This window comes from Phocoena sinus, chromosome X (assembly GCF_008692025.1).
Source record: "Phocoena sinus isolate mPhoSin1 chromosome X, mPhoSin1.pri, whole genome shotgun sequence".
NCBI classification, from domain to species: domain Eukaryota; kingdom Metazoa; phylum Chordata; class Mammalia; order Artiodactyla; family Phocoenidae; genus Phocoena; species Phocoena sinus.
The window spans coordinates 58,469,374-58,490,637 of record NC_045784.1 but is presented as its reverse complement, the minus strand read 5'-3'; the positions used below and the strand labels follow the sequence as shown (position 1 = coordinate 58,490,637).

Sequence of the window (21,264 nt, the reverse complement as noted above, 5' to 3'; positions counted from 1 at the left end):
ATATTGAGCTGCATGAGCTGTCAAGCATGAAATCTTAACAGGACAGAAGCTAGTAAGATTGCAGAACTTTTAGTGACATTTCAGTGATCACATCTTAGCACAGCCACAATTCTGTTGCACTTCTGCTCCTTACTGGGCTCCAGTGGCCTCTGCTGGCTAAAAAGGAGCATTATGTGAAATCTAAAGGGAAACTGGGAAGAACATGGAAATAGCAAAACACATCATTATTTATACTCTTTTTACCAGATTACTGGCAACCACAGATCAAATAACATTTCCAAAGTGAACTGCAAGATTGCAAACTTTTAAACTCTTACGTTCATATGCCAAATTTGATTACTGTGACTGAAACTTTAGAATCTTCAAGTTCCTAAGAAAACATAAGCAATCCCTTCTCATATGGTTTTTGGCCCAGTGTTTAGTGGGCAATAGTTACAGGTAAATGAAATACAAGACAGTATACTAAAATTTTAGGAAGAATAAGGTTGTTCAAAGAACTTATGAAAAGCAGCTTCTCAATCACACTCTTAATAAGGAAATGCAAATTAAAGCTACTTGAAAATTCTTCACCTGTTAGACCGGCAAAAATCCAAGTTTGACCACACATTCTGCAAGTGAAGCTGAGAGGTAAAAGCACTCACACACTGCTGCTGGGGAGGTAAAATGGTACTAGGCCCTATTGAAGATTAATCTGGCAATATCTAGTAAATTTATATATGGATTGCTCACCACTTTTAGGAGTCTAAAGTGGTAAAAATACAAAAAGTCATATATATATATACACACAAACAAGGCTCTTCATTACAACACTATCTGTAAAAGCGAAAAACCTGAGAATAGCCCAAATGCCCATCAACAGAGAACCAGTTGAATAAAGCATGGTATGTCCACATAATGGAGTGCTATGCAGCTGTAAGAAGGAATGGGTATATCTCTAAAGAACTATTATGGAGTGTTAAATTAAAAAATAATGTGGAGGAAAGTCTGTATACATGCTACCATTTATCTGAGAAAAGAGGGGGTACAAATATATATATACATATCTGAATATCTTTTAAATATAAGAAATAAGTCATGTAATGTGACCTGTCACATGTAATGTAAGAAATGTCATAGATTTTTTTTTAAAGAGGCTTCCTAATTAGGAAAGGAGGGAATAAGGTGGAGGAAACAAGTAGAGAAGTTAGTCTTCTTGGAACACACATTGTTCTGTATATATAACTTGAAATCATACAAATAACTTCACAGAATTATGAGACAAAATTAAAATTTAAAAGCAGTCCCCAAAACTGAAAGAAAAATGAAACAAATGAACCTACTGAATTAAATACACAACCACACAGAGAGCAACTATTTCAAGTGACTTTACAACACTGTAATTTGACTTCCAATTAGGATGCAGAAAACTGGAATGAGCATCCCATCCACTAGAACAATGAGAAAAAGCTAGACTAACTACAAAATCATAACTTTCCTTGAACCCATCAGAGAGCTGAGGTTGTAGGGCAACCAAGTAGCATGAATGAAATCTAAGGAAAGACAGGCACTTACTTCCAAGAAGAGATGGGACATGAGCACTGGCTCACCTGTAGCAAAGCACAAGAAGACAACAACACTGGGCATCACACAGATGACTAAGAGTTCAGCTAAAATTTAAAATGAATTGCTAAAGACCAAGTGTTGACTGGTGTGAGAGTACAGTGTCCCTGGAAGCATTAGACACAGGAGGCATTCACACCCACTTGCAGGCTCTTCTCCACAGACTTCCATTGGTCCAGGTGTAAGGGGAGTAGCTGCCTCTTCTGAGAAATGCACAGAGACTGGCTCAGACCCTTCTCCCCTACAGAAAAAGAGACTTAAAGCTGCTGGGGGAAGATCAGCAAACTCTGTTGTCTCCAGAGCACAGGTGAAAACCCACTGTGGCTGGGGAAAGGGAAAAGACAAACCTCACTACTCCTGGAGGAGGGGTGGGAAATCATCCTGAGGCCAGACTATTAGAGTCTCCCTTCAGCTGGGGGAGAGACAGGATCACTGAGAAAGTCTCACCCAGGAAGACTCAGGGACACATGACCTACCTAAGGCAGAGGCTGGACCAAAACAACAAAGAATCTCCACCTCCCAGGTACCCACCACAAGGCTAGCAAGTATGCAATAACAAGCAATAGCAGTCTAGTGCTAAGGGAGGGGCTAGAGCTTGGAGAGAAACCGACTATCTTATGCAGGGGCAAAGGGAATACAGAAAACTAAGCATGGAGGAGGAACATTAAGAAAAACACTGGGAAAACCTAGTGCCCACCCTAAGCACAAGGTAATAGGGGAGGAATTTGAAGCTGATGATGCATTGAAGGTTCCCATATCAAGTACAAAACCCAAATACAGTTCAACTCCTTACTATATTGGCTTAACCCCCATAGTAACAACTTAGCAGAAAAGATGTGCCATTTCCAGGCAGTCTCTACTGTTATACACGATGGCCAGTGATCAATAAAAAAATTACCCCTTCCCCATAAACACACACACACACACACACACACACACGCACACACACACACACACACACACAGGGAAACAACCTTCTGTTACAAGACAAAGCAATTAAACCAGACTCTGAGGTGACCCAGATGTTAGAATTTCAGAAGAAAAATTTACCATGAATACAATTAATATGTTTAAAAGGCTCTAGTAGAAAAGATACATGCATGAATGATGATGAATTTCTGCCAAGAGATGGAAACTGTAAGAGTCAAAGGTAACGCTAGAAGTAAGTGAATATAGTAACAGATGAAGAATGCCTTTGACAGCCTTATCAGCAGACTCAACAGAGCCAAATAAAGAAATCGGTGATAGGTCAGTGAAAATTATCTAAACAAAAACAAAACAAGAAGAGTTAGAAAATTAAAAAATTACACACATCAAATCATTGTATTGGGGCTTCCCTGGTGGCACAGTGGTTTAGAGTCCGCCTGCCGATGCAGGGGACACGGGTTCGTGCACCGGTCCAGGAAGATCCCACATGCCGTGGAGCGGCTAGGCCCGTGAGCCATGGCCGCTGAGCCTGTGCGTCCAGAGCCTGTGCTCCGCAGCGGGAGAGGCCACAACAGTGAGAGGCCCGTGTACCGCAAAAGAAAAAAAAAAATCATTGTACACCTTAAACTTATACAATGTTATATGCCAATAATATCTCAATAAAACTAGAAAAAAACAAAAAAGAACACCCCAAAACAGAACAGAGCATGCAAGAACTGTGGGTCGATATTAAACAGTCTAATTTGTATATTATTGAAATCCCACAAGAGGAGAAAGATAATGGATCTGAAAAAAATATTTGAAAATATAACAACTGAATTGTTTTCCAAAAATAACGAAGACATCAAATGACAGATCCAAGCCCAGAAAACCCCAATCAAGATAAATACCTCGGGCTTCCCTGGTGGCACAGTGGTTGAGAATCTGCCTGCCAACGCAGGGGACACGGGTTCGAGCCCTGGTCTGGGAAGATTCCACATGCCGCGGAGCAACTAGGCCCGTGAGCCACAACTACTGAGTCTGCGCATCTGGAGCCTGTGCCCCGCAACAAGAGAGGCCGCGACAGTGAGAGGCCCGTGCACTGCGATGAAGAGTGGCCCCCACTCACCACAACTATAGAAAGCCCTCGCACAGAAACGAAGACCCAACACAGCCAAATAAATAAATAAAATTTTAAAAAATAAATAAAAATTATATTTAAAAAGATAAATACCTAAAGACAAAAGCAAAAATCCACAAACCTAGACACATTCACACTACTGAAAACCAAAGATAAAGAGGAAAACCTTAAAGTCTGCCAGAGAAAAAAGACATTGCAATCAGAGGAAACAGGTAACAGACATCTCACCCAAAACTACACAAGGCAGAAGAAAATGGACACACCTTTAGAGTGCTGAACAAATAAAACTGTCAACCCAGAATTCTAAACCCAGCAAAAATAGCTATTAAAAATGAAGGCAAAGCAATGACATTTTTCAGATGAGCAAAAGCTGAAACATGCACTATAAGAAATATTAAAGTATGATCTTCAGAAAGGAATATGATATCAGAAGGAGATTTGGATTTACACAAGGAAATGAAGATAACCAGAAGTGGTTTAAATGAAGGTAAATATAAAAAATATTTTATTTTTAATTATTCTAAAAGATGACTGCCTAAAGCAGAGGTCACCAAACTTCTGTGAAGGACCCAAATAGTAAATATTTTAGGTTTTGAGAGCCAAATGGTTTCTGTTGCAGTTGCTCAACTCTGCCACTGTAGCATGAAAGCAATCAAAGACAATATATAAAAAATTATGTTTGGGGGGCTTCCCTGGTGGTGCAGTGGTTGGGGGTCCGCCTGCCGATGCGGGGGGCACAGGTTCGAGCCCTGGTCTGGAAGGATCCCACGTGCCGCGGAGTGGCTGGGCCCGTGAGCCATGGCCACTGGGCCTGTGCGTCTGGAGCCTACGCTCCGCGGCGGGAGGGGCCGCGGCAGTGGGAGGCCCCTGTACTGCAAAAAAAAGTTATGTTTGCCTGTGTTCCAATGAAACCTTATTTACAAAAATAGGTAGTGGGCCAGACTTTAAATTATAAAAATATAACATTTAGGAGATAACTGGAAATTTGAACACCGACAAGATAATTGATATTAGGGAATTATTGATTTTTTAGATGTACTAATGATATCGTGGTTATGTTCTTTAAAAACAATCCTTATCTTTTAGAGATACATATCAAATATTTACTAATGTAATGATGCTGGGGATTTGCTTCAAAATAGTATAGAGAAAAGCAGGTAGGGCTATAGAAGAAAGAAGATTGGCCATAAACTGGTAATTATTATTGAAGGTTGGGTACCTGAGGGTCCACATTACCATTCTACTTTTGTGTGTTTGAAATTTTTCTTAATAAAAAGTTAAAAAATAAACAAAAAATTCCTAATTTTAGGGACCATCTAAGTTCTTTTTCCTTTTTGCCTCCCCTCCCCAGGCCAAAATGAATCTAAATATAATCAAGCCTCTGGATCTTAAAGTTTACAGGAAATATGTGGACAGAGGCACATACTAAAAATACCACAAGGATACAATCAGCCAAATACAGAAAGTGGAGAATTCTACAAGAGAAATGACTGAATTTAAACAAATAAATTACATTAAAAAGAGGAGAACACATATATTAAAAGAGACTTATTGGGACTTTCCTGGTGGCTCAGTGGTTAAGAATCCACCTGCCAACACAAGGGAGACGGGTTTGAGCCCTGGTCTGGGAAGATCCCACATGCCGCAGAGCAACTAAGCCCATGCACCACAACTACTGAGCCTGCGCAAGCCACACCTACTGAGCCTGCTGCCACAACTACTGAAGCCCATGCGCCTAGAGCCCATGCTCCACAACAAAAGAAGCCACCGCAATGAGAAGCCTGTGTACTGCAACAAAGAGTAGCCCCTGCTCGCCGCAACTAAAGCCTGCATGCAGCAACAAAAACCCAACACAGCCAAAAATAAAATAAATTTAAAAAAAAACAAACAAACAAAGGAAAAGAAATGTTCCTTTAGAGAAAAGAGAGACTTACTAACCAAATGCAATTTGTTGACCTTGTTTGGATCCTGATTTGGACAAATTGTAAAAACACATTTTTTCTTTTTTAGAAAATTGGGAGGTGAATAGAGATTAGATGATATTAAGGAGTGATTATTATTATATTATGTGTGATAACAAAACAAAAGTCCTTACCTATTAGGGAAACATACTGAAGTATTATGGGTAAAGTGATATGTCTCAGATTTGCTTTAAAACACTCACAAAAGATTATGAAAGACAAGGAAAGACTGAAGAATGATTACAAACTGAAGGAAACTAAGGAAAAATAACAGCTAAATGCAATGTGAGATCCTGGATGAGATCCTGGATAAGATCCTGGAACAAAAAAGGACATTCGTGGAAATCCTGATAAAATTCAAATAAGATCTGTAGTTTAATAGTGTTGTACCAACGTTAACTTCCTGGTTCTGATCACTGTACTATGGTTATATACAATGTTAACACTAGAGGAAGCTGGGTGAGGGGTATACAGGAACTCTCTGTACCATTTTTGCAACTTTTCTGTATGTCTAAAATCAGTTCAAAATAAAAAGGTTAAAATAATACTCCAGAAAAAAATATGGTAGGGAAATAAATGAAATAAGAATAGCAGAATGTTGATAGGTATATGGGATTCATTATACTACTCTTTATTTACATATTTGAAAGCTTCCATAGTAAAATGGTAAAATATATCACTTCCTTGTTTCGGCCATTCCCTCAAACTACTCTCCTTCCTCTCATCTTCTCTGATCAAACTGCTCTTCACTCTCCCACTCTCTTAGTCCTTTGTAGTCTACACTAGTCTTCCCACAACTTTACTGATAGTGCTAATAGTGACCTCATAATCAAGAAATAAAAGAATCTGGGGACTTCCTGGCAGTCCAGTGGTTAAGACTCTGTGCTTCCAATGCAGGGGGTGCAGGTTCGATCCCTGGTGGGGGAACTAAGATCCCACATGCCCCGGGGCATGGCCAAAAAAATAAAAAATAAATAAATGAAAGAAAACCTGCAAGCAAAAAAAAGAAAAACAAAAGAAATACAGGGCTTCCGGGAAGAGGCGGAAGAGTAAGACGCAGAGATCACCTTTCTCGCCACAGATACACCAGAAATACATCTACACGTGGAACAACTCCTACACAACACCTACTGAATGCTGGCACTCAGACCTCCCAAAAGGCAAGAAACTCCCCATGTACCTGGGTAGGGCAAAAGAAAAAAAGAAAAAACAGAGACAAAAGAATAGGGACAGCACCTGCACCAGTGGGAGGGAGCTGTGAAGGAGGAAAGGTTTCCACACACTAGGAAACCCCTTCGCGGGCAGAGACTGCGGGTGGCGGAGGGGGAAGCTTCAGAGCCGCGGAGGAGAGCACAGCAACAGGGGTGCGGAGGGCAAAGCGGAGAGATTCCCGCACAATGCATCGGTGCCAACCGGCACTCACCAGCCGGAGAGGCTTGTCTGCTCACCCGCCTGAACGGGCGGGGCCTGGAGCTGAGGCTCGGGCTTCAGTCGGAGCGCTGGGAGAGGACTGGCATTGGCGGCATGAACACAGCCTGCAGGGGGTTGGTGCAGCACAGCTAGCCAGGAGGGAGTCCGGGGAAAAGTCTGGACCTGCCAAAGAGGCAAGAGACTTTTTCTTCCCTCTTTGTTTCCTGGTGTGCAAGGAGAGGGGATTAAGAGCGCTGCTTAAAGGAGCTCCAGAGACGCACTCGAGCTGGGGCTAAAAGCGCGGACTCCAGAGACGGGCATGAGACGCTAAGGCTGCTGCTGCCGCCACCAAGAAGCCTGTGTGCGAGAACAGGCTACTATCCACACCTCCCGTCTGGGAAGCCTGTGCAGCCTGCCACTGCCAGGTTCCTGGGATCCAGGGACAACTCCCCTGGGAGAACGCACGGCGCGTCTCAGGCTGGTGCGACATCATGCTGGCCTCTGCCGCCGCAGGCCCGCCCCGCACTCCGTGTGTCCCTCCCTCCTCCCCGGCCTGAGTGAGCCAGAGCCCCCGAAACAGCTGCTACTTTAACCCCGTCCTGTCTGAGCGAAGAACAGACGCCCTCCAGCGACCTACACACAGAGGCGGGGCCAAATCCAAAGATGAGCCCCTGGGAGCTGTGACAACAAAGAATAAAAAGGGAAATCTCTCCCAGCAGCCTCAGAAGCAGCGGATTAAAGCTCCACAATCAACTTGATGTACCCTGCATATGTGGAATACATGAATAGACAACGAATCATCCCAAATTAAGGAGGTGGACTTTGAGAGGAAGATTTATGATTTTTTCCCCTTTTCCTATTTTTGTGAATGTGTATGTGTATTCTTCTGTGTGAGATTTTGTCTGTATACCTTTGCTTCCACCATTTGTCCTAGGGTTCTATCCATCCATTTTTTGTTTGTTTTTTTAATTCTTTTTCTTAATAATTATTTTTTATTTTATTAACTTTATTTTATTTGATTTTATCTTTCATCTTTCTATCTTTCTTTCCTTCATTCGCTCATTTAGACAACGAATCATCCCAAAGTGAGGAGGTGGACTTTCAGAGCAAGATTTATGATTTTTTCCCCTTTTCCTCTTTTTGTGAGTGTGTATGTGTATGCTTCTGGGTGAGATTTTGTCTGTATATCTTGGCTTCCACCATTGGTCCTAGGGATCTATCCATCCATTTTTTTCTTTTTTTTCTCTTAATAATTATTTTTTATTTTAATAACTTTATTATATTTTGTCTTACTTTATTTTATTTTAATTTATCTTCTTTCTTTCCTTCCCTCCTTCCTCCCTCCCTCCTTCCCTCCCTTCCTTCCTTTCTTTCTTTCTTTCTTCTACTACTACTAATTCTTTCTTTCTACTTTTTCTCCCTTTTATTCTGAGCCGGGTGGATGAAAGGCTCTTGCTGCTGCAGCCAGGAGTCAGTGCTGTGCCTATGAGGTGGGAGAGCCAACTTCAAGACACTGGTCCACAAGAGACCTCCCAGCTCCACATAATATCAAATGGCGAAAATCTCCCAGAGATCTCGATCTCCACACCAGCACCCAGCTTCACTCAACAAACAGCAAGCTACAGTGCTGGATACCCTATGCCAAACAACTAGCAAGACAGGAACACAACCCCACCCATTAGCACAGAGGCTGCCTAAAATAACAATAAGTCCACAGACACCCCAAAACACACGACCAGAGGTGGACCTGCCCACCAGAAAGACAAGATTCAGCCTCATCCACCAGAACACAGGCACTAGTCCCCTCCACCAGGAAGCCTACACAACCCACTGAACCAACCTTAGCCACTGGGGACAGACACCAAAACCAACAGGAACTACGAACCTGCAGCCTGCAAAAAGGAGACCCCAAACACAGTAAGACAGGCAAAATGAGAAGACAGAAAAACACACAGCACATGAAGGAGCAAGATAAAAACCCACCAGACCTAACAAATGAAGAGGAAATAGGCAGTCTACCTGAAAAACAATTCAGAATAATGATAGTAAAGATGATCCAAAACCTTGGAAATAGAATAAACAAAATGCAAGAAACATTTAACAAGGACCTAGAAGAACTAAAGATGAAACAAGCAATGATGAACAACACAATAAATGAAATGAAAAATACTCTAGATGGGATTAATAGCAGAATAACTGAGGCAGAAGAACGGATAAGTGACCTGGAAGATAAAATAGTGGAAATAACTACTGCAGAGCAGAATAAAGAAAAAAGAATGAAAAGAAGTGAGGACAGTCTCAGAGATCTCTGGGACAACATTAAATGCAACAACATTCGAATTCTAGGGGTACCAGAAGAAGAAGAGAAAAAGAGACGGACTGAGAAAATATTTGAAGAGATTATAGCTGAAAACTTCCCCAATATGGGAAACGAAATAGTTAATCAAGTCCAGGAAGCACAGAGAGTCCCATACAGGATAAATCCAAGGAGAAACACACCAAGACACATATTAATCAAACTGTCCAAAATTAAATACAAAGAAAGCATATTAAAAGCAGCAAGGGAAAAACAACAATAACACACAAGGGACTCCCCATAAGGTTAACAGCTGATCTTTCAGCAGAAACTCTGCAAGCCAGAAGGGACTGGCAGAACATATTTAAATTGATGAAGGAGAAAAACCTGCAACCAAGATTACTCTACCCAGCAAGGACCTCATTCAGATTTGATGGAGAAATTAAAACCTTTACAGGCAAGCAAAAGCTGAGAGTTCAGCACCACCAAACCAGCTTTACAACAACTGCTAAAGTAACTTCTCTAGGCAAGAAACACAAGAGAAGGAAAAGACCTACAATAACGAACCCAAAACAATTAAGAAAATGGGAATAGGAACATACATATCGATAATTACCTTAAATGTAAAAGGACTAAATGCTCCCACCAAAACACACAGATTGGCTGAATGGATACAAAAAAAAGATCCATATATTTGCTGTCTACAAGAGACCCACTTCAGACCTAGAGACACATACAGACTGAAAGTGAGGGGATGGAAAAAGATACTTCATGCAAATGGAAACCAAAAGAAAGCTGGAGTAGCAATTCTCATATCAGACAAAATAGACTGTAAAATAAAGACTATTACAACAGACAAAGAAGGACACTACATAATGATGAAGGGATCGATCCAAGAAGAAGATATAACAATTGTAAATTATGCACCCAACATAGGAGCACCTCAATACATAAGGCAAATACTAACAGCCATAAAAGGGGAAATCAACAGTAACACATTCATAGTAGGGGACTTTAACACCACACTTTCACCAATGGACAGATAATCCAAAATGAAAATAACTAAGGAAACACAAGCTTTAAACGATACATTAAACAAGATGAACTTAATTGATATTTATAGGACATTCCATCCAAAAACAACAGAATACACATTTTTCTACGCCATGAGACTAGATATCAATTACAGGAAACGACCTGTAAAAAATACAAACACATGGAGGATAAACAATACACTACTTAATAACGAAGTGATCACTGAAAAAATCAAAGAGGAAATAAAAAATTACCTAGAAAGAAATGACAATGGAGACATGATGACCCAAAATCTAGGGGATGCAGCAAAAGCAGTTCTAAGAGGGAAGTTTATAGCAATGCAATCCTAACAGGAGACATCTCCAATAAACAACCTAACCTTGCACCTAAAGCAATTAGAGAGAAGAACAAAAAAACCCCAAATTTAGCAAAAAGAAAGAAATCATAAGAATCAGATCAGAAATACATGAAAAAGAAATGAAAGAAGCGATAGCAAAGAGCAATAAAACTAAAAGCTGGTTCTTTGAGAAGATAAACAAAATTGATAAACCATTAGCCAGACTCATCAAGAAAAAGAGGGAGAAGACTCAAATCAATAGAATTAGAAATTCTAATTAGAAATTAGAAAAAGGAGAAGTAACAACTGACACTGCAGAAATACAAAGGATCATGAGAGATTACTACAAGCAAATCTATGCCAATAAAATGGACAACCAGGAATAAATAGACAAATTCTTAGAAATTCACAACCTGCCAAGACTGAATCAGGAAGAAATAGAAAATATGAACAGACCAATCACAAGCACTGAAATTGAAACTTTGATTAAAAATCTTCCAAGAAACAAAAGCCCAGGAACAGATGGCTTCACAGGCAAATTCTATCAAACATTTAGAGAAGAGTTAACACCTATCCTTCTCAAACTCTTCCAAAATATAGCAGAGGGAGGAACACTCCCAAACTCATTGTACGAGGCCACCATCACCCTGATACCAAAACCAGACAATGATGTCTGAAAGAAAGAAAACTATAGGCCAATATCACTGATGAACATAGATGCAAAAATCCTCAACAAAATACTAGCAAACAGAATCCAACAGCACATTAAACGGACCATACATCATGATCAAGTGGGGTTTAATCCAAGAATGCAAGGATTCTTCAATATATGCAAATCAATCAACGTGATACACCATATTAACAAGTTGAAGGAGAAAAACCATGTGATCATCTCAATAGATGCAGAGAAAGCTTTCGACAAAATTCAACACCCATTTATGATAAAAACCTTGCAGAAACTAGGCATAGAGGGAACTTTCCTCAACATAATAAAGGCCCTATATGACAAACCCACAGCCAACATCACCCTCAATGGTGACAAACTGAAAGCATTTCCACTAAGATCAGGAACAAGACAAAGTTGCCCACTCTCACCACTCTTACTGAACATAGTTTTGGAAGTTTCAGCCACAGCAATCAGAGAAGAAAAGGAAATAAAAGTAATACAAATCGGAAAAGTAGAAGTAAAGCTGTCACTGTTTGCAGATGACATGATACTATACATAGAGAATCCTAAAGATGCTACCAGAAAACTACTAGAGCTAATCAATGAATTTGGGAAAGTAGCAGGATGCAAAATTAATGCACAAAAATCTCTGGCATTCCTGTACACTAATGATGAAAAGTCTGAAAGTGAAATCAAGAAAACACTCCCATTTACCATGGCAACAAAAAGAATAAAATATCTAGGAATAAACCTACCTAAGGAGACAAAAGACCTGTATGCAGAAAATTATAAGACACTGATGGAAGAAATTAAAGATGATACAAATAGATGGAGAGATATACCATGTTCTTGGATTGGAAGAATCAACATTGTGAAAATGACCCTACGACCCAAAACAATCTACAGATTCAATGCAATCCCTATCAAACTGTCACTGGCATTTTTTACAGAACTAGAACAAAAAATTTCACAATTTGTATGGAAACACAAAAGACCCCGAATAGCCAAAGCAATCTTGAGAATGAAAAACGGAGCCGGAGGAATCAGGCTCCCTGAGTTCAGACTATACTACAAAGCTACAGTAATCAAGACAGTATGGTACTGGTACAAAAACAGAAAGATAGATCAATGGAACAGGACAGAAAGCCCAGACATAAACCCACACACATATGGTCACCTTACCTTTGATAAAGGAGGCAGGAATGTACAGTGGAGAAAGGACAGCCTCTTCAATAAGTGGTGCTGGGAAAACCAGACAGGTACATGTAAAAGTATGAGATTAGATCACTCCCTAACACCATACACAAAAATAAGCTCAAAATGGATTAAAGACCTAAATGTAAGACCAGAAACTATCAAAGTCTTAGAGGAAAACATAGGCAGAACACTCTATGACATAAATCACAGCAAGATCCTTTCTGACCCACCTCATAGAGAAATGGAAATAAAAACAAAAATAAACAAATGGAACCTAATGAAACTTCAAAGCTTTTGCACAGCAAAGGAAACCATAAACAAGACCAAAAGACAACCCTCAGAATGGGAGAAAATAGTTGCAAATGAAGCAACTGACAAAGGATTAATCTCCAAAATTTACAAGCAGCTCATGCAGCTCAATAACAAAAAAACAAACAATCCAATCCAAAAATGGGCAGAAGACCTAAATAGACATTTGTCCAAAGACGATACACAGACTGCCAACAAACACATGAAAGAATGCTCGACATCATTAATCATAAGAGAAATGCAACTCAAAAGTACAATGAGATATCATCTCACACCAGTCACAATGGCCATCATCAACAAATCTAGAAACAATAAATGCTGGAGAGGGTGTGGAGAAAAGGGAACCCTCTTGCACTGTTGGTGGGAATGTAAATTGATACAGCCACTGTGGAGAACAGTGTGGAGGTTCCTTAAAAAACTACAAATAGAACTACCATATGACCCAGCAATCCCACTACTGGGCATATACCCTGAGAAAACCATAATTCAAAAAGAGTCATGTACCAAAATATTCACCGCAGCTCTATTTACAGTAGCCCAGAGATGGAAACAACCTAAGTGTCCATCATCAGATGAATGGATAAAGAAGACGTGGCACATATATATAATGGAATATTACTCAGCCATAAAAAGAAACGAAATTGAGCTATGTGTAATGCGGTGGATAGACCCAGAGTCTGTCATACAGAGTGAAGTAACTCAGAAAGAGAAAGACAACTACCATATGCTAACACATATATATGGAATTTAAGAAAAAAATAAATGTCATGAAGAACCTAGGGGTAAGACAGGAATAAAGACACAGACCTACTAGAGAATGGACTTGAGGATATGGGGAGAGCGAAGGGTAAGCTGTGACAAAGCGAGAGAGAGGCATGGACATATATACACTACCAAAAGTAAGGTAGATCGCTAGTGGGAAGCAGCCGCATAGCACAGGGAGATCAGCTCGGTGCTTTGTGACCGCCTGGATGGGTGCGATAGGGAGGGTGGGAGGGAGGGAGATGCAAGAGGGAACAGATATGGGAACATATGTATATGTATAACTGATTCACTTTGTTATAAATCAGAAACTAACACACCATTGTTAAGCAATTATACTCCTATAAAGATGTTTAAAAAAAAAAGAAATACAAGAATCCTTCCTCAGTTTCACCCTTTGAATATTCTTCAGCACTTAATGTGTAAACCAACCTGTTTTGAAGTCATTATTCTCCCTTTACTACTACGATACTGCCCTTTCAAGCTCCAGGATTGCTTGTTTTGAGCTTTCTTGCTGCCTGCTACTGCTAGGGTAGACAGGGCAGTGCAGAAGGAATGGCCTTTGAAGCCAAACGGGCCTTTGCCCTCCCTTGGAAACAACACTGCTACAAGAATTAGATAACACCTGCATGTCACCTAGCACATAGTCAATGCTCAACATGTGGTATCTGGAGAGCCTTGGTTAAGAGTGCAAGCTCCTGGAGGCAGGCAGCCTGAGTTCAAATCCTAGCTCCATCATTTACTACCTGTGTGACAATGATCAGGTTCCTTTTCCTCTCTGTGCCTCAGTTTCCTCATCTGTAAAATTGAGATGATGGTACTATCATCACAGGGTTGTCCTGAGGAAGAAATATATTAATACAAGTAAACCACTTAGTAGCAGGCTCACAGAAGGGGATAGATACATGTCAAGAGCTCAGGTTCAAGATTCCCAGGGAGTCGATTCAGGTTCTGTCACTGCTGTAGAATAAAGTATTTGGCTAGCCTTTGTCCTTTGTTCCTGGGAGGTAGCCTCTAAACTCCTGGGATTTCCTAAATGATAGTAATATTTGTGTTATTCATAGTGGGCCCTAATAGCTTAGCTAACAGGTGAGCCCTGGTAGACAGCTAGTTTATGTTAATGAGATGACAGCATGGTGGCTAATCACTGCTAAAAGACCAAACACAAGATTAGAGGATTGGGGGGTTTGAGTCCTGTGATACGAACCTGGCCTCTTGGAAGCGGAGGAGGCAATGATCCATTCAACCACACCTACATAATGAAAACTCAATAAAAACTCTAGCTATGTGGGTGAGCTTTCCTGGTTGGCAATATTCTGTATATTGTCACACATCAATGTATCAGGAGAGTAACAGGGTCCTGTCCTGACTCCACAGAGAGAAGACAAGGACATTTTGTGTTAGGGACCATCTCAGACCTCAACCTAAGCATCTCCCCCTTCTGCTGGTTTCTGTTGTATCCTTTTGCTATAATAAAAGTGTAATTTTAAGTATAGCATTGTCCTGAGTTCTGTGAATCATTCTAGGGAATTACAGAGCCTGAGGGGATCACGGGAACTCCTGAATTTGTAGCCAGTAGGTCAGAAGTGAGGGTGGTCCTAGTTCTGCAGCTGGTATCTGCAGTGAGGACATTCTTATGGAAGACTGTGCCCTTAACTGGGGAAGTTTGGCCTAACTCCAGCTACTTTGTTTCAGAAGTCACTGCAGTCACTAAAGTGCCATGTGATTCCCACTCATCCCCCATCCCAACCCTTCCTCAGTATCTCTTCCCCAGAGAATCAGTGACATTGCTCAGTGAACTGAGGCAGGATCTGTGGCTCTCTAGCCCTATATATGAGACAATACCACCAGGACCTCAGCTAGTGGACCCTGCTCTCTGACTAGCCCCTCAGTGGGGATGAAAGGTGACTTGGACCCCATGTCCCTCCCTTTCCTCTGTGCAGGCAGCCTTGTGCACATACATACACATGTGTGCACATGAACACATGTGCACACTTTGCTGCCTGGCTTGGGCCAATGAGGGGAGGAGATAGAGGCAGGGCCGAAAACACACAGTAAAAGCAGGGACTGCAGCCTTAAGAAAGTGGCTGGGAGCAGATGGCTCATACTATTGACCAAAATCTTAAAGAGAGAAAGAAGTCAACAAGGTGGAGGGAGGGGTGGGGTGGATCAAGCAGGAAACAGTTCAGTCCAAGAGGTGGAGGTGGGGGCTTAGTGGCATGGTCTCTAGCCAGCACCTTCACCTGGGACCAGCTTCCTTCCAGACCCCAGGCTACAGCGATTATTATGGCTCTTTTTCCTGCTCCTTAAACAGACAGGCAATAGACAGGCATTACCCAAGATTCTGTATTTTCAACTCTATGCAGATGACTCCTAAATCAACCTTTCTAGTCCTGACCTCTTGTGAGCCCTGAAGTCCAGATTTCAGTGTCCAACTACCTGTTGGATATCTATTGGATGGCCTGCCAATATTTCAAACTAAACATTTCCAAGAGTGAATTAATCAACTTTTAGGGCCCGCATTCTCCTCTTCTGTATTTCTGTTCAGGGTATCACTTCCTCCCATTTGTCTACAGCCTTGTTTTTCAAAATGTGATACTGGGAGGAGCAGCAGCAGCACCACCTGACAGCTTATTACAAATGCAGAATCTTAGGCCTCATCCCAGACCTACTAAATCAGAATCTGCAATTTAACAAAATACCCCAGATGACTGCTCTGCACGTTAAAGTTTGAAAAGCACTATGTAAGACACATTCTCCCTAGCACTGCAAACCCTCGAGCATTCCGCCTTACTCAAATCTTCACATCTGCCACTGCTGTAGTCCAAACAGTCATCAATTCTTCCTGGAACTACCGCAACACTTGCACTGGTATCCTAGATTCCAGATACTCCCCATGGTAACTCCTCTGTTATGTTGTCAAATTCATGATTTAAGACGCTTCCCTCCTCAAAAATTTCCAGTGGCTCCTTGTGGCCTATTAAACCTCCCGGCATAGAGTGCCAGGCACTCTACCAAGTGTTTTATGTGTTTTAACTCATTTAATCCACCGAACAACCCTGTAAGTATTACTTTATCTCCATTTTACAAACAGGGAAACTGAGGCATGGAGGAGTTTGGTAATTTCCCCAATATCCTACAGTTAGTTAAGTGACAGAGCATAGAACCAAACCTAGACGACTTGACCCCAGAGCACACATCCATAACCACTGTTCCATATTGCCTCCCTAATTTAGTAGCCTTATCTTTTAAGGTTTACCTCCTAATACTTCCCTGTGCTTCAGCCAAAGTAATCTCTCTGTTGTTCTGCAAATGCATTAGCACCTCCTAACCTCTGTACCTTCACCAATGAGAGGCTCTGTAGCATTACTGGAAATAGTCTTGGTTTCAGAAGCAGACCTAAGTTCAATTTTCAGCCTAGCCACCCTAGGGAAATCATCAAATCTCTCTGAGTCTCATCTCCTCACCTGCAAGTAACACATAGTTCAAAAACCACCTAACTGAAATAGTTGCTGTGAAGTTTAGAAAATATGCAGAGGATGTTTAGTACAATCCTGGCACATAGCAGGTGGTCAATCATTGATAGCTCTTATGCTCACCTGCAATTCAAATCCTACCCATCCTCTGAGGCGCCCTCAAATATAACTTCTACCATGTAGCTTGCTTCATCACCCCAACTAGACATGATAGCATCTTCTTTTAAATTGTTAATATTTTATGTGTAACTTTCTTATATAGTGTCTTATTTTAGCGTTATACATTTGTCTTATCCCTACAAATTAGACTGTAAACATAAGGACAGGCCATTTGTATTTCCTAAAGCAACTAGCATAGTGTATTACACACTGTGGGAGTTCAATAAACATTGTTGAATAGAAGTGGACTGGATACTGAGTAATGAGTAACCAGAACCACTAAAATTAATTGGAGGAAAGCTTCATAAAAGAGAAGTGGGTCAGTTTAGATGAAAGGAACTAAAAACACCTAAGCACCTGTAACTACGTCATACCAGGCACTATGCATATATTAGTCCATTTAGTACTCTAATTCTGTGGTGACTTAATACCCTCATTTTCCAAATGAGGAAACGGGGGTTCAGAGTGACTTCCTCAAGGTCAGAAGTCTTCCATGAGAACTTGGACCTACTCACTCTCTTTCACTGTTGTATCTTCAGTGCCTAAAAGAGTGCCTGGAACATAGCGGATACTCAATAAATATCTGTCAAATGAATGAAGTGATGAACAAACAGAGCTACTAAGCAGAACCAAAACTAGAATCAGTTTCACCTGACTCCCAGGTCAGTCCTCTACTACGTTAAGTTGCCAATTTAAAACAGAGAAAAGGGATGTACTATTTATTGAGCAACTACTATATAATTAAACACTATTTGGTATATAACTAAACATATGGGAGGAGGGATTGGGGGGCAGAATGTTGAGCTGACTACACTCAGTTATGGCACTGATTGTATTAGACACTTCACATAATTTGTCATTACAACTTTGTAAAAACTCTTTGAGGCAGGTATTTTTAACTCCATTTTACAGATGAAAAAACTCTCCATGAAATGACTTGCCCAAATTCACACAAGCGGCAGAGTGGGTGATAACTTTACCTCCAAGTTAACTTTAACTCCAAAGCCTGTTTTCTTAAATACCTGTTCAGGCTTTGGAATTGTAGTATTTGCAGTAGAAATCCTATCCTCTGCAGAGACAGGAGCAAGAGAGCATCATGAAGAGGACTGCAAGGAGCTGCGACAGGGAGGGCAGGGATAAAACCAAGACGACTGGGGGTCACTGAGCAAATCAACAGTCACGTTATAACGTCCCGTGGGAAGTAATCTCTCATTAATCCCAGAATGCTGGTACTCCAACAAGGGCTAGTGACAAGTCTCCATAAAATGAGGGGACAGTAGATGCAAAGATACTTAAATCGCCTAAAGCTCAGCATTTAACAAAATGCAGGGGACGAGGATAAAAAGGAAAGTTTCACAAGAAGGCGTGGAAACAACGCGGGTGGGGGGAAGCGGTTAGCCCAAAGAACAGGCGCAGTGTTGGGACCTGTTCTGGCATCGGGTACAGGAAGGACCTGCCGTGAGGAAGGGATTCCGGCTCTTTCACGCCACGAGCCCGTCGCCCGACTTCCTTAAGGGGCATCTGCCTCACCCTCGGTCCCTTCTGTCGCAGAACCCAAGCTCACCAGGGGCCTGGGCGTTGCTGTCCCTGGGTCTCCAGGAGACTCCGCCGCTTCCGCCATCTTGGCCCTCCTTCTCCCGGGTCGCTCCCACAGGCCTTTGCGGAACCTGAGACGTGGAGGCTGCGGCCCGTCAGCGCGTCTGCGCGTGGCGGCCGCGTCACCGAAGAGCGCCTAGCAGCTGCTAGCGGCCACGGCCCTCGGCCCTCCTCCCTCGTCCTCTGGGTGGGGGGCAGGGGTTCGCGTCGCCTCGCTTCCCTTCTTCTGGGCCACGGGTCTCGCTGGACACGCTCCCTTTTTAACACTCCACCCCGATCCTCAGCGCACTCCCGTCGGCCACGGGGCCGCCGCTTCCTTCTCTCCCCCTCCCACCTCTTCGCGCCGCCCCCCCCCCCGCCCCCGCCAGCGTCTGCTTCCGGCTCTCTGGAGGTGGCTCGGGGTGCCGCCTCCCACACCAGCACTGCACCTTAGGGAAAAAGCCTGCCCCTCCCCCAGCGGCCGAGAGACTTCCTTTCCCAGTTGCTGAGTAAAGGGATGAAGCGCACCTTAACAACTGCTCCCTCCTCTGTCGCCCTCGCCTGGATGATTACCTGCGCTTCTCATTCCGCTACTTAGCAGCTTCCCACTTACTGGACTGTTACAAGCTTTCATACTGTCTCCACACCGACCTCCGAAATTGCTTTTCTCCCTCACCCCCTTGGGGTCGGGGTGGGAGGAAACTTCTCTGTATGCATTGGCCAACATTTTAATCCCACCACAATTTACCACAGTTTACAAAGTTGCTAAGCGATTTAGGGCAAGTACTGAAGATGTTCAAGGCTGAAAGAGGGCGATTATTGTAAGAATAACTTTTTAAAGAAAACTGCATGTCCCTATCTCGTTTTCCTGTCCTATCTCGGGACTTTCTCTGTGTTTCAGACTCCAGTTCACCTCACCTCAGGCTAAAATGGGCTCAGGCAATACATCCATTGTTGATGCAAGCAATATGCAGGGTACTGAGTGCCCACTGGGGCAAGTAATTACCAGTTTTCCACTTTTAACAAACAGGGTAGGGGATGATGTGAGCTAGCCTTATTTTTTTGGGTGGGCAATCTAGGAAAGCACACAAGTAGTAAACTTAAGAAGAAAGAATGTGGCTGTAGTGTGAAGAAATTCCCAAACTAATGAGATGTGTGTGTGTGTGTTTGTTGTTCTGTTTTGTTTAAATATTCTTATAATTCTCCTTCTCAGACTAAGCACAGTTTCAGTACTTGTGCAAATACTGATGGGAATAATATGAACATTTAGGCCAGTAGATATGAAACTTTTTTTAATGTTACAAGAGATTATTATGTATTGAATACAATTCCCCAGGCCCAGCCTCAGCTTCCCACACCTGCTCCACCCCTCCCACTACCATTCCCACCCTCAATGCCACCCCTACCCCTGTCCTGACCTCAGCACTCATTATCAGATTACCAGATCCGTTCCGGCTTCCCTGAGGCCATTAATAACCTCTTCTATTTCCTTGTCAACCTCCAAAATTAGTTATCTCTCCCCAACTGAAAACCACAACTTATACCACCCAGCCTCATCTCTTGGCCTCTTTACCACTCATTTCAAGATGGCCTTGATGCTGGCTTCAGAGGAGGACAGGCCATAAAACAATTGTTGAGGCAGTCAGTATTTGGCTTACCTAGGCATTATTTCAGTCTAAAAATGCCAGTTTTCCTTATTTAACTAATAGGGTACAGGTTGAGTGTGAGTTAATATGTTATGAAGAGAAACTCAGGAAAGAAGGTTATAGAGGAAGGGGTGGCATAGGGCTAAGCTCCTAAAATAGTAATTATTTTATGTTTTTAGTTGCAAGTATATCTCAGAAAATTGCCAAACTCACTCATCATTCTTTTTTTTTTTTTTTTTTTGCGCTATGCGGGCCTCTCACTGCTGTGGCCTCTCCCGTTGCGGAGCACAGGCTCCGGACGCGCAGGCTCAGCAGCCATGGCTCACGGGCCAGCCACTCCGCGGCATGTGGGATCTTCCCGGACTGGGGCACGAACCCGCGTCCCCCGCATCGGCAGGCGGACTCTCAACCACTGCGCCACCAGGGAAGCCCCATCATTCTTTAATACACTACAATCATTACCCTCTGTTAGACTATGAACATTTACCACACAGCACGACTCACGGGACTTGCCCAAAATTGCTTAGAAAGTTGGTAAGTGTTAGAAGAGGGATTAACATTTAGACCAATAGGTATGAAGAACTTTGTTAGTTGTTCTAAATTACAAGACAATATAACGTACAACTCTGAAAACAACTGGAAAATATTGAGGAAACAGGCAGTTTCCTGGAGAAATGGTCAAAATTAACTCAAAAAGGAAGCAAGATATTTCGTGAGGACAAAATTTTGGAAGAAAACAATATATAAAAAGCAAGGTGCAGAACAGTTTATATCATATGCTAACATCT

General features: G+C 42.1%; 1 protein-coding gene across 5 annotated transcripts in view; it reads right to left on the bottom strand.

Annotated features, from left to right (window-relative positions):
- The window catches only part of YIPF6 (Yip1 domain family member 6), a 34,421-nt gene extending 15,207 nt beyond the window's left edge, over positions 1–19,214 (bottom strand). For 2 of the 5 annotated variants that reach the window (XR_004348087.1, XM_032620048.1), the window contains exon 1: positions 18,820–19,169. Coding sequence is in view for 2 of the 5 variants with exons in the window: in XM_032620048.1 (XP_032475939.1) it covers positions 18,820–18,876 (57 nt within the window). In the remaining 3 variants the exon portion in view is untranslated. Of the gene's footprint in view, positions 1–14,366; positions 14,460–18,785 lie in introns of all 5 variants that reach the window. The other 3 variants (XM_032620050.1, XM_032620047.1, XM_032620051.1) reach the window with 3 other exon arrangements.
- Positions 19,215–21,264: the final 2,050 nt, after the last annotated feature.